This window comes from Leiobunum rupestre, chromosome 2, assembly GCF_980474605.1.
Source record: "Leiobunum rupestre chromosome 2, qqLeiRupe1.1.hap1, whole genome shotgun sequence".
Classification (NCBI taxonomy): domain Eukaryota; kingdom Metazoa; phylum Arthropoda; class Arachnida; order Opiliones; family Sclerosomatidae; genus Leiobunum; species Leiobunum rupestre.
In genome coordinates this window covers 8,800,081-8,814,874 of record NC_143385.1, presented here as the reverse complement: position 1 = coordinate 8,814,874, position 14,794 = coordinate 8,800,081, and the positions used below count along the sequence as shown (strand labels likewise).

Genomic DNA, 14,794 nt, shown 5'->3' with positions numbered 1-14,794 from the left:
TTGTTAATCCAAGCTTCACTGCATAAACATTTCTGTTAAAGAGAGTTTTTACTAGTGGAACCATTATATTATCTTTAGAGGTATACACTCTCACCCTCCTACGCATTGTAACCCGGCCACCTGAATTAATGGCTTTAAAAGTCGCTTGGGTATTAGCCTAGCTGAATATTATATACCGTAAGATAGCAAAAATGTTTATTCTAAACTAGAGCCTAGCGCCGCCGATACAACGCCACCGTCGCCGATATTTTATCTGACGTCGAACCGCAGCCAACGAGTCATTTACTTTTCAGCGCGCCGCCGATAAATTTTGATTCCGCCACCGAATTTTTTTTTGAGATTCAAAAACATGTTGGAATTTTTTTTCAAAATTTTCAAAAGGGAAGAGAAATTTTTGCCCCTTTGCGCCGCCGAGGATTTCTTAAAAATCGTCGCGCCACGAAGGGCCACCGCTGACCCAAATCAAATCGGCGCTATGCTCTGGTCTAAACGCAACAGCATTTTCCGACGATTTATATTTGTTTTACAAAATCCTTTAATTATTACGAAATAGTATTTGTAAGTAATAAGCATACTTCCACGAAGATTATGTAGCAAACATTCTAGCTATAGTATATCAATATCTGCCTAGTTAGTTAAAGAGAGAATGAACTATATTTATGGTGGGTTAATGAGCTTCGGTCACCAGATTTTAAACAGACAATTTTTTTAATTATTTCTCCTAAGTATTACCTTTACTGTATTGCAAATTTATTCGAACCTTTTTACCCTAGTTTACCCTAGTTTACGTATTATAGTAGTCTGAACATACCAAAGGATTTATTTTAAAATAAGCGTGTCGTATTCTCCAAGTACAATTTACTATTTTATTTTAACTTGCGTGTACGTTCGAGAACTTGCAATGGTGGAAGGAACAATTTTAATATTTCAATTTAAATTGTGTCCGTGCAGAAAGATCATGGACGAGGATGACGAGCTGTCGGAAGTGCAAGCCGACGCCGTCCCCAACGAAGTGCGAGAGTGGCTGGCGTCCACCTTCACGAGGCAAGCGGCCACGACGAGGCGACGCTCGGAGGACAAACCCAAGTTCCGTTCGGTGGCCAACGCCATCAGGGCCGGTATCATGGTGGACAGGTTAGAGAGACACTAAAGCGCTCTTGGCATTCGATAAAACGTGTCCGATTTATATGACAGTGTATTTATTGACATATCTTGCAGGTTGTACAGGCGGATGTCAAGCTCAACTTTTATTCAAATTCCTTCTAAAATTGTTTTCTTATTAAAGGTAAATATTGCGATTGATACCATTGTAATATTTCACGTTTACTCAAGCGTTTTCTTATTATTAGTAAAAATAACTCCTAATTTTAGTCCTAATTTGATAGTTCAATATTGTAAATATCAAGGTGGGAACAAAATGTTAACCGAAAAAACCCACCCGCCAGCTGGATACTTCGCTTCTTTTTAGGTGAATTTGTACTACTGGTTGGGTGGGTACTGCGCGTTTTGGTCAAAACCTGATATTTATGAAACCTACTTACGCTTTAAATTTGCAAGTTTTCTCCCCACTTGTTCGATTTCCCCTTTCCATAAAAACTTGTTGAGGTTAACGGTAATAATAGGTGTAGGGAGCTGTTGGCTCGCTTGGCATGAAGGGCTTGCCACCACTCTCCTACGCATTGTAACACGGCCACCTGAATTAATGGCTTTAAAAGGCGCTAGCTGACTAGGTGGTGCCTTTGGTATTAGCCTAGAATGTTATTATTACTATTTATTTATAACAATAAATGATATTTTACTGTATGTAATGGTTTGTTTAAAAAGGTATCCGATAAACGAGTAAAGGTTCGCACTTTTGAAATCTGGCCAAACCTTCGCTATTTCGTATCCAAAAAGCAAAAACACTCTAGAAGACCGTCGAATGATTATAGGAATAAGTGGAAGCATTTTCAAAATCACCCACTACAAAAATAGCTGGGTGGTGGAGAATAGTATAAATAGCGAATGGACTATGGCGGTGTCCAAGTTTTGACGCTAAACCAAGTCTATAAATTCCAAAAAAAATATACCTTTGCAAACCACCTTTAAAATTCTCGCTTGTTCCAAGATTTCGGAATAGGCTAAGAAGAGTAACGCTATGACGTCATTTTACTCCGATTCTGTGGTGGAAAATATAGCTCGAGTTAGGGTAAAAACGTTTTTTCCAAAATGGCTACCTGTGGCCCTTTTAGCAGACGACCAAATCTGATTTATTATCTTTACTTCTCCTTTTCAAAAGGAGTAAAAAGAGTAGCCCTTGTACTCCGGAACAAGCGACTAAAACGTTTTACGTTAAACAGAGTACACTTATACTCAGGCGCGTAGGAACGTTTTGGATTAAGGGGGGTACCGTTTGGATGCTAAATTTGGCGCCCCCTCATCAGCATCCTTTTTGCGCCCCTTCTAAAACAATTTGGCGCCCTTTTCATACCACTATGGCGCCCCTTTCCAATTTCAAGGGGGTACCCCTGTACCCTCCCCCCCGTTCCTACGCCACTGCTTTTACTCCGAGAACGGACGAAAATAAACAATCTATTGTACCATTTGATAATGTGTTTGTGTTTGTGTTTAGTTTATAGACGACTGGAGTTTCGACGTGTTTTCAGTTCACGACGCGGCACCCGGTCACGTGTTACGCTTCATCACCTACGACCTCTTGAACAGATACGGCTTAATCCACAAGTTCAAGATCTCAACCACAGTCCTCGAGAGCTTCCTTCTGCAAATCGAGGCGGGCTACCAAAAGCACAAAAACCCTTACCACAATAACCTCCACGCCGCTGACGTCACCCAAACCGTCCACTTCATGCTCTGCCAGGATGGACTCGCGGTGAGACACACGGACCGTTCACGCTAATTACGATATAATAAGTGTATTGAGAAAAGTTATTTATTTCTTGAAATCTTATTTAAATGTAGGATATTATCAAATTTCATTAAACAACTAATTTAATTAATAAAACGTATTTAATTTTTAAAACTAAATTATTGGTTAAAATCTAATTTAATTATTAAAATATAATTTAATTGTTAAAATTTAATTTGATTGTTAAAATATATTTTAATTTTTAAAACTAATTTTATTTATGAAAATATATAATTTAAAAAACTTAAGTAAATTTATGCAAACTAATTTCACTTATAAATATTAATTTTAAGAAACTAATTTACTTTAAACACTAATTTATTTTAAACACTTATTTATTTTAAACATGAATTTAACTATTTTTATTTTAAAAAGTATTAAATCTGACCGATGTTTTTTTAGAACTGGTTAACAGATTTGGAAATTTTCGCTGTGATCATTGCTGCAGTTATTCACGACTTTGAACACACAGGAACAACTAACAACTTCCATGTTATGTCCGGGTAATTAACTTCGGACATATTGTTTTTTAAACTAAATATGTCCACATTGTACTTAGGTTTCCACGCATTATATTGATTTGTTTAGGTCCGACACCGCAATTCTATATAACGACCGAGCAGTTTTAGAAAACTACCACATAAGCGCTGCATTCAGGCTAATGAGGCAAGATGAGCACAACATCCTTTCTAATCTATCAAAAGAAGAGTACAGGTAAGGATATCAATATCATAATAACTTTTCTATTGTGAGGAATCGTAAGGGATATGATTATCCAGAGTACTTTCCATCTGGTGGAATGTTGTGGCCGGTTACCCGTGAAAGACTAAATTGGTTTTTACTGTTTTTCATAGTGAAATATTTAAACCAAGTGGCGGCTCTACCATAGCCATCTGTATTATGAAAATGCCTATGTTATTAGAGATGGCCATGAATCTATCAGATTCTTCGAAAACGCGACTTTATATATTTTAAACGAAACACTATGAGCAGTAATTTACTGTAATATAGTAGTTTGTTAGTAGGCAGTAGGTGGTTCTTTTTGGCTTTTCTGAAACTAAAAGTGTACTCTTTATACTCTAAAACATTGGATTCGTCATTTCCATAGATGAGATTTTATCTGTTCTTTAAAGCAACTGTCGGCTCTACCTGTATTTTGAAAAGGCCCCTGTTATTAGAGATGGCCATGAATCTATCAGATTCTTCGAAAACGCGAATTTATATATTTTAAACGAAACACTATGAGCAGTAATTTACTGTAATATAGTAGTTTGTTAGTAGGCAGTAGGTGGTTCTTTTTGGCTTTTCTGAAACTAAAAGTGTACTCTTTATACTCTAAAACATTGGATTCGTCATTTCCATAGATGAGATTTTATCTGTTCTTTAAAGCAACTGTCGGCTCTACCTGTATTTTGAAAAGGCCCCTGTTATTAGAGATGGCCATGAATCTGTCCGATTCTTCGAAAACGCGACTTAATTAAATGCTTGGTGTCATCTATTTATGGCAAAGAAAGTTCTAATTAAAAATATACAAATGCTAATGTCGTCAGAGAGCCATTGTGGAGCATTATAGTTAGGCAAATTAAACTCTATTTAGTGGACTTTAACCTAAATTATATATCCCGTGTAAAAACATTGTTTATAATTGCTGTAATTTATGTTATTGACCAATTTATAAACGATCCAATCAACGCGAGGGGTACCTGTAAGTACCTCCTTTTTGATTTCGACACTAGCGACATCTATTGAAAAAAGAGCTACTTCACGTCGAGCCGCCACTTGCTTCAATTTCCCTCTCTCTAAGTCAGCCAGGAAACGGCGCTATGAAACCTATCTCGCTTTTAGCCTTATGTAGCCGCCCATAAGACTCGCTCCACATCTTGTTCCTAATAGCATATAAGAGTTCTTGATAAATGTTGATGTTTTATATCAGGGAGTTCAGAAATCTGGTTATCGAGATGGTTTTGGCAACCGACATGAGTTCACATTTCCAACAAATCAAAACGATGAAAACCGTGCTAACACATCATGATTTCAGGTTCAGTATTTTCGGCCAAATAAGTGTAGAATTTTAAACATTTAGTTTCCCTCTTGTACAGTGTCGACAAACCGAAAGCGCTCTCGCTGGTACTGCACTGTTGCGATATTAGTCATCCATCTAAGCCTTGGAACCTTCACAATCGGTGGACGAAAGCTCTAATGGAAGAGTTCTTCCTACAGGTACCGTCGAATAAATCATTGCTTTAAAGGGATCAAGAATAATTTTTAATTACTTAATAACCTTTCGTTAATTACTTTTAAATACCTTAAATAATCTCAGAGCTAGATAAATGAAATAACAAAGTATCCTTATGTACTGATTTTTGTTGCTAAAGCTAAATTTTTTGTATTAAGTCCACATGAAGAGATAATATTTCAGTTATTAATATTATAAATGGGAAATTTATTCAACATTAGCAGCGTTCACACTGGACACTTTGGAACCGTTTTTAAATGGTTTCGAAAGATAAAATTGAACATTTTCGGTGTCGATTGTATTAATAGTCATACGATAAATACATTCGACAGCAAAATTTGATCTTTCGAAACCGTTTTAAAACGGTTTCAAAGTGTCTAGTATGAACGCGGCTTGAGATATCGTTACGCAATGGTTTGCTTAAACATTTAAATGTGTAGTAAGGTTAAACCAAGCAACTAGGTTGGCGCGTTATCTGGATAAGTGAGATAACTAGAGCCGCGTTCACACGTAGGCGGTAGAAAGCGGTTTAAATTGGTTAGCCTGGTTCACGCCATTCATTCGAAACGTTCTGAATCGATTGGAATCGATATCAAGGCCAAGTGTGAACGCGGCACTAGGATATCTTTCTGAAGAGAAATCTATCCAAACGCGTATCTCCCGCAACATTGGCACAATAGATGGGTAATTACTTATTCGTTGCCGCGTGGTAATGCTTTTCAGGGTGATAAAGAACACGAGTTGGGACTGCCGTATTCTCCGCTGTGCGACCGCAACGCCACCTTGGTGGCGGAATCCCAAATTGGCTTCATTGATTTCATCGTGGCCCCCAGCATGGAAGTTTGCGGCGATCTGTTGGAGAAACTTCGAAGCCACATTCAAAGGCCCAACAGCGGCGGGAGCACGTCCGAGAACATTCTGGAGCAGACGGTCGCCGAAGAAAGCGAAAACAGCAAAGGTTCTGTTTAAAGCGATTCATTATTTCGGTCGGAATATTCAGGAATAGTTCCCCATCTAGCGCCTAAATTAGCTCTCTCTCAACAACATCCACGCGTTCTCCGGTTCTCCGTGACGTATCCCATCAACCCTTCGTTAAGGCAATGTCTCCGTTACGAAGCTGGGAGGTTCTTGGAAGGCGGGATGGCGTTGTTAGGGAAACGCGCTTTACGTCAAGCCTCGCGCTGGTGAGCGAAACCAAAGTGGGTCTCTATAAGCAGAGAAGACCGATATTGAAACTTGAAATATAAAGTCTCGCTCGTTTAAAATTACTCGCCGCCTAACGTTTATCACTGACTGCCATTAGGAATATGGTAATAGAGATTCCGGGAATTAACGATACTTTATAAGGCCGCAATTTCACCCTTTGAGATTTATTTAGTAGCCCAGTTATTTCCCTGATTTATTCGCCTGCAATCTTAAGTGATTAACTATCACAGATTTCGCAGCATTTACAAATTAGGGAAATGTGATTTTATTTTTTAACATCGTTTTCGTAGTTTTACCGGTCTGGGTCCGATGGCCCGAAGACCAACCGATCGAATGGGGGTCCAACGGACCGAAGTCCATCCAATCAAAGGAAAGCACTAACCGACCGAAAATTAAAAATTTCATTTTTTACGAGTTAATTGCAGAAGGTTTCAACGGACCGAAATATATATTTTTAAAAAGCTGGAAAAAATCACTTTAGTACATCGAATTAAGGTTTTTTTATAGATATATATAAGTCACGGACGTATCCAACGGTGCGTACGCGCCTTCGGCGCGCGTATATAACTTAACCTTTGCGTGCTCCGCGCGCTTACCTAACCTAACCTAACATAACCTAACCTAACCTAACCTAACCTAATCCGAACTAATCTAATCTAAAACGTTTTTCGCGTACCCTGCTATATCTCGGGGCAGAAGTAAAAAACAAAACAGTAAACTTGAACAGTAAAAAAGTTATTTTAATTTTTATTTAACGATATACAACTTTTCGGTCCGTTGAAACCTTTTCCCTTTTGTTGCTATAAAAACGTATGTTAAATTTCGGTCGGTTGGTCCTTTTTTTCGGGCCGTGAGTTTTCGATCCGTTGGACCCCTTCGATCGGTTGGTCTTCGGCCCATCAGACCTACCCCGTTTTACCACGAACGTACTTATGAGTCTAAGTATTTGCAACCAAGGCAGTTCGGAATTGCTACGCCTTAAAATACGCGTGTAGCGCCATCTGGAAGTTGTAAACCTAAGTCATTGTGTGAAATTATTAATCTAAATGTTTTTAACCTGATCCAAAACACCATGATGAAAACCTTTCAAATTGGAATTATTTCTCTAAATCCATTGGTTCTCGAGATAAACTTTGAATGACCTTTAACCATGACTTAAAGGTCATCCGAAAATTCAAACAAAAAGCCTAACAAATGTTTATACTCAAGCAAGTGTACTTTTCGAATTATTAGCCATTCAAATTATTTTCATCATGACCTACCGGTTTTTGTCTGAAAACCCTTGAAGACATGGTTCAAGGTCATGGAAAGTTCCGTTGTCAAGCAAATTTCAAAACATATTTTGAGTTATTGGCACTGAATATTTTTTTAGTTAACACCCTGTATATTTAAAAGTACAATGTAGGTGGCGGAGTATAGTTAGCACTTTTGCCTCGCAGCAAGATGATCCTGGTTAGATCCCAACTTGTGGTACTGGGTGAAAACTCGGAACCACTCCTTCGGCGTTAAGTTTGCAAGTTCTCTCCCCGCTGGTTAAAGGGGATTTTCCTCGAGTTTCCCCTTCCCATAAAAACTTGTTGATATTTACTTTAATAGTTAGTGTAGGGAGCTGTTTTCTCACGTGGCATGAAGCCATGAAGGGCTTGCCACCACCTTCCTACGCATTTTATACGGAATTAATGGCATTAAAAATCGCTAGATGACTTAGACCCAAGGATGTGCTTTAGGTATTAGCCTAAGATGGTTATTATTACAACACGAATTTAAAACATGAAATTAAAAAATGATGGCTGACAATTGAATCTATACTGGTCAAATTATGCCAAAGAATTGTTCATACGTCGTTTTCCATTTATCATATTCAAATTAGAATTTTGCACTTTTGTTACTTTCAAGTTAAAAGATTGTTGCTCGAACTAAGCTGTAGATGCCACAACACACCACTAGGGGGCTTTTCCGCTAGTTTTTTTTCGTGGCATGTTATAGTTAAGCTGTGCCAGTTTTAAATTAAATCAAAAATTAATAATATAACTTACAAAAGTCTGGAACTGCGGCTCTATAGAGGCTTCATGGTATTTACCAAGTTATATAATTTCACGCGAATATTTCGCATAGGCAAATATACAGTAAAATTCCCAATCTAAATCATGGGATAATAATGTACCTTGTATCGCGCCACCCTGATAATAATAAAAGAAACTTTGTTATATTTACATATATATAAAGCTGAACCAATCTATATTGTCGGATCAACGTTTTTAGCCTCACCTTTTTAATTAAAAGTTTTATACATGGGTAAATATAACGAAGTTTATATTATTATTATTATCATCACACATGAATCTACAGCCCTATAAAAATCTTAGTTCTCATTAATGTTGTAAATCTCATTTTGGTCGTGAACACCCGTGACGTTTCCTAGAGCACTCTGTATGGATTGTGTTCTTCAATGTATTAAGGTGGTTTTATATTTTTCCTCGGCATTATGGTGCAAAAGGTATTATTTCTTTAAATCATGCCTTTAGCCTAACTTTGATGCCTTATAAAATTAAAACTGGATATGCATAAGCACGTGAAGCTGCGAGTACCCTAACTTTCAATAGATGTTTCTCTAGGAGCAACAAACACAGCACCCCACACAAGGAGAACGCAACCCGTCCAAAGTCGTGCATTTTCTTGCGTAAGGTTAGACTCTCTAGCATTTACTGCCGTCGGAAGTGGGAAATATGTATATTGTCTTCCCCCTTTCCGTAAAACGTTCAGGCTCGTCCAATGAAATTTGTACACAACACTGCTAGTTGCGTGCTTCTCGTGTGGGGTTCTGAGTTAGTAACTCCTAGATGTTTCTATGAAATAAATTGAACAAAAAATATAGTTATGTAAAATGTTTCTCTTTATTCATAAGACATCTAGCTTTATTAGTATAATCGTAGCAGGCTTGATTTGTACCCCCCCCCCCCCCTAGATAATACTAAATTCCTCGCGACTCCGTCACGTGCGCCTAGGTTTGAAAAAGTAAGGTCAGTGTCGTAACTGAAACATTAAAACAATAAGGTCATGTTACTTTTCAGAAAGACCTATTAGCGCTACTTTTGAAGAAGAAAGATAACGTAATGAAGATCGAAATGTATTGCGTCATTACTTGGTTAATATCCTGTAAACCACGAGCCCCAGTCTCAGACTTTCTGTATGTAATATTACTAGAAGAAGAAGAAATTAAGCTAGGCTAATACCCAAGGCACCACCTTAGACCAGGAATCCATACCTCTATTTGGAATGATTATCCTGCCGTATCGCGTATGGTAAAATAACTCTGACGGCTTTGGCCCCGCCTACGAGAATAAAAATCCCCTTTGCGCCCGCTCCCGTCTCACGTTGTTGTTTGTTAAGTTAAAATAGTGACGTCAAAAAACCGTCAGCCACACCGAGACGAAAATCTACCGCGATAAGCATTCCAAGTAGATTGCTGTCTTAGACCTAAGTCATCGAGCGACTTTTAATTGCGTAGGAGGGTGGTGGTAAGACCTTCATGCCACGCGAGATAGCACCTTAGGGTTGTGTGACACAACCTTCATCACAGTGTGGACTAGGAGCAAAAAACACAGCACCCCACACAAGGAGAACCCAACCCGTCAAAAGTCGTGCATTTTCGTGTGTACATTTTTCATTGGTTAGTCGCATTATCGCCTGCTGCCGTCGGAAGGGGAAAATTAAGAAATTGTCTTCCCCCTTTCCGTAAAACGTTCAGCGTTAAGACTCGTCCAATGAAATTTGTACACAACACTGTGTTAGCGTGTTTAAAGCCTAGCTGCATACCACTTGGGTGGGGTTGCTGGTTTCCTGCTCCTAGGTACGGGTAGAAATCTTCTTCATATGAGTAGAATTTGATAATAATACGTACTAATGTGACGGTAATTTGATCCTAATGTAGAGACGAATGGGAGCTCAACCTCGACGGGCAGCGCTGCCCCCCAAAGGTTTGGCTCCGCCATATCTCTCGACTCGGCAGCCAATCCGGTGACGCGGCAGAAAGAGACCGTGGGGGCGACTGAGTCAGCGCTGGCGGTGGGCGGCAAGAAGACCCACAGCAGCGTCCCCTCTTCACCCAGGTCCAGTCTCTCCAGGATTGCGTCTACGGGCTCCAAAGCGGATCTGCATAGACCCTGGCTCAAATCTTTAGCAATTAATAGAGAAAAATGGCAAGAAAGAGCCGCGAGAGGTAAAGTCGACTCCTACAACTATAATCGACTAAGCTTTTATAATACATCTCTTTTATATTTCACTTTCTACCAGAAATTGTTATATTTATCTTTCTACCAGACGTTCTTATATTTAACTTTTTACCAGACGTTTTTATATATTTAATCATATTTATAATACATATCTTTATAAAACACGTTTATAATTTGTCTGTTTCTACTAGACAATTATAAGAGATATGTCTTACAGAAGTTTATAACGTAACAAGTTCTACCAGAAGTTTATTATATAAAAATTTTCACCGGAAGTTTATAATATAATAATTTTCACTGGAAGTTTATAACATAGCAAGTTCTATCACAGGTTTATAACATAACAAGTTCTAATAGAAGTTTATAACATAGCAAGTTCTATCACAGGTTTATAACATAACAAGTTCTACCAGAAGTTTATAACATAACAACTTCTACCAGAAGTTTATAACATAACAAGTTCTACCAGAAGTTTATAACATAACAAGTTCTACCAGAAGTTTATAACATAGCAAGTTCTACCAGAATTTCTAATAATTTTCACCACAAGTTCATAACATAACATATCTCTTGCTAACAGAAATTTATAACGTATCTCTTTCTACCATAAGTTTATAACATAACAAGTTCTACCAGAAGTTTATAACATAACAAGTTCTACCAGAAGTTTATAACATAGCAAGTTCTACCAGAATTTCTAATAATTTTCACCACAAGTTCATAACATAACATATCTCTTGCTAACAGAAATTTATAACGTATCTCTTTCTACCATAAGTTTATAACATAACAAGTTCTACCAGAAGTTTATAACATAACAAGTTCTACCAGAAGTTTATAACATAACAAGTTCTACCAGAAGTTTATAACATAACAAGTTCTACCAGAAGTGTATAACATAACAAGTTCTATTAGAAGTTTATAACATAACAAGTTCTATTAGAAGTTTATAACATAACAAGTTCTATTAGAAGTTTATAACATAACAAGTTCTACCAGAAGTTTATAACATAACAAGTTCTACCAGAAGTTTATAACATAACAAGTTCTACCAGAAGTTTATAACATAACAAGTTCTACCAGAAGTTTATAACATAGCAAGTTCTACCAGAATTTCTAATAATTTTCACCACAAGTTCATAACATAACATATCTCTTGCTAACAGAAATTTATAACGTATCTCTTTCTACCATAAGTTTATAACATAACAAGTTCTACCAGAAGTTTATAACATAACAAGTTCTACCAGAAGTTTATAACATAACAAGTCCTACCAGAAGTTTATAACATAACAAGTTCTACCAGAAGTTTATAACATAACAAGTTCTACCAGAAGTGTATAACATAACAAGTTCTATTAGAATAAGTTTATAACATAACAAGTTCTATTAGAAGTTTATAACATAACAAGTTCTATTAGAAGTTTATAACATAACAAGTTCTACCAGAAGTTTATAACATAACACGTTCTACCAGAAGTTTATAACATAGCAAGTTCTACCAGAATTTCTAATAATTTTCACCACAAGTTCATAACATAACATATCTCTTGCTAACAGAAATTTATAACGTATCTCTTTCTACCATAAGTTTATAACATAACAAGTTCTACCAGAAGTTTATAACATAACAAGTTCTACCAGAAGTGTATAACATAACAAGTTCTATTAGAAGTGTATAACATAACAAGTTCTATTAGAAGTTTATAACATAACAAGTTCTATTAGAAGTTTATAACATAACAAGTTCTACCAGAAGTTTATAACATAACAAGTTCTACCAGAAGTTTATAACATAACAAGTTCTACCAGAAGTTTATAACATAACAAGTTCTACCAGAAGTGTATAACATAACAAGTTCTATTAGAAGTTTATAACATAACAAGTTCTATTAGAAGTTTATAACATAACAAGTTCTATTAGAAGTTTATAACATAAAAAGATCTACCATAAGTTTATAACATAACAAGTTCTACCAGAAGTTTATAACATAACAAGTTCTACCAGAAGTTTATAACATAACAAGTTCTACCAGAAGTGTATAACATAACAAGTTCTATTAGAAGTGTATAACATAACAAGTTCTATTAGAAGTTTATAACATAACAAGTTCTATTAGAAGTTTATAACATAACAAGTTCTACCAGAAGTTTATAACATAACAAGTTCTACCAGAAGTTTATAACATAACAAGTTCTACCAGAAGTTTATAACATAGCAAGTTCTACCAGAATTTCTGATAATTTTCACCACAAGTTCATAACATAACATATCTCTTGCTACCAGAAATTTATAACGTATCTCTTTCTACCAGAAGTTAATAACACATATCTTTCTACCAGAAGCTTATAGCATATCTCTTTCTACCTGACGTAATTTACGCCATATTCCGCGAACAAGATTTCATTAAAGTAAATGCTTTTAGGACATACTTACCAGTGATATGGCACTGGTGTAACGTAGAATATAGAATCTGTGACTAAACTATAGTTAGAATATATGTCACGAATTTATTATAACTTTACTTATCTTTACAGATGCGGAAATAAGGAATTTACAAAAACAGCAAAAAGAGTTGAACGAAATCCTGAATAAAGATGAAGGGGAGCCGGCGGCTGCGACAGACGCGGAGGACACTCCCGCGCTACAAGAGACGGAAAATCCCGACACGACGACGTCAAATTGAACAATCGTTCAGAAATTTGTCATAGCAATGATGTCGGATGAATGTAAATTGTTCGGGAATGCAAAAAATGAAGAAGAAATAGATCAATATTTGTCGATAATTGCCCCTTTTTTAAGAAGGAAGTCAAACAATGGATCTCAGGCTCAATAGCGTAGCCAAAGTAATTATACATGAATCGAGTGTTCGCGTCGGTGAAGCCCGCGAATCGAAATGGACCTAGGTGCTTTCAGTGGTAAATACGAGATATTATCGCGCGGTTATTCAAATATCACGATTAGGTCGTTTTTTAAATTATTTAAATATCATTAAATTAAAACCAAATTTTATTAACCCGATTGCAATAAGAAAATATTTCTGAAAACAAATCCCCACCGCTTAGTAGGCGAAAGCTGTAGCTTAGATTCATCGAGAGCTTATACAGTAGTTGCTACTCCTTTAGTTGCGATTCCTATTTGCTCCGCATAATATCCAAAATATTCTCCACGATCAAAAGGCTCAGTTGTCTATTTTAAAAGTTATTTTTTTTACAACGAGCATATTATCCAATCCATTTATTAGTAATAAAATTTCCAAATTCAAACTGCATTTTGTAAATTTATAACATTAATTAACGTTAATTACTAACGCTTTTAGTAAATTTGTCGTGATGAGAGAGTTTCCAAAACATTTACTTTGTTTAAAATTTAACAATCGCACTTTCAACTTTTGAAAATAAAAAGCCATATCACAAAACCTGTCCCTTAACAAATACAGATTGGTGCCATATAAATTTCAACAGGACATGATACTGGTAGTTGTAGATATTATTATTTTTTATTATTTTCGTATTTGGTTTCTGTAAGCTTTTATTGAAAATGGTGTCGTCATGTTTTTTTTACAACCTTATCGTAAACGGTGTCATTACAATAGGGTAGCTTTGAAGTTACTAATATTTATCATGAACTTTCACCATCCATAAGATAAATTTTAAATTTTCAGAGTTTTCTATTTTAAAAATGCCCCTTCAAGCAGTTATACAAAATGAATTGAATAAACATTTCATAGAAAAACATAATCACTGTAATCCGTAATTTTTCGCTTTAACAATAATTATGCAATTAAAAGTCTTCAGCCATCGCTAAATGTCAACGTCTAAAAATAATTTAGATTACACCATTTATGGTATCCATATCGAAATATGTACAGTTTAAACTTTAACCCAAAAATTGTAACCAAAATATATTTATTTAGTTTCGTGGATACCTTTAATACTTTTCTATTGATATAATTGGTAAAGCAATTTACCGTATTTGATTTTTAAGATTATATTGTACTCTGTAGTTTTGGTAACGAAACGTCATCTTTCCACTGCGGTTTCGTAATGTCAAAGACTCGCGGTTCATAAATTAAACAACGTCTGGAAATTAAGTTAGAAGTTAACGCAACTTTTCGCGTTAACCCAGTATTATCAAATAGTATTAATATTCTAAAAATATATAAAAAATCGAATTATCTCTTACAAGAATCTTAAGTTAACATACTGGAAGTT

At 36.1% G+C, this 14,794-nt stretch overlaps 1 protein-coding gene across 2 annotated transcripts in view; it reads left to right on the top strand.

Annotated features, from left to right (window-relative positions):
* The window catches only part of Pde1c (Phosphodiesterase 1c), a 224,966-nt gene extending 211,145 nt beyond the window's left edge, over window positions 1–13,821 (top strand). For both annotated transcript variants that reach the window (XM_090165364.1, XM_090165363.1), the window contains 10 exons: window positions 952–1,134; window positions 1,219–1,285; window positions 2,612–2,869; window positions 3,308–3,408; window positions 3,494–3,619; window positions 4,839–4,943; window positions 5,005–5,125; window positions 5,865–6,099; window positions 10,279–10,566; window positions 13,118–13,821. In XM_090165364.1, coding sequence (XP_090021490.1) covers window positions 952–1,134; window positions 1,219–1,285; window positions 2,612–2,869; window positions 3,308–3,408; window positions 3,494–3,619; window positions 4,839–4,943; window positions 5,005–5,125; window positions 5,865–6,099; window positions 10,279–10,566; window positions 13,118–13,266 — 1,633 coding nt within the window. In that variant the 3' untranslated portion in view covers window positions 13,267–13,821. The remainder of the gene's footprint in view (window positions 1–951; window positions 1,135–1,218; window positions 1,286–2,611; window positions 2,870–3,307; window positions 3,409–3,493; window positions 3,620–4,838; window positions 4,944–5,004; window positions 5,126–5,864; window positions 6,100–10,278; window positions 10,567–13,117) is intronic.
* The last annotated feature ends 973 nt before the right edge of the window (window positions 13,822–14,794 follow it).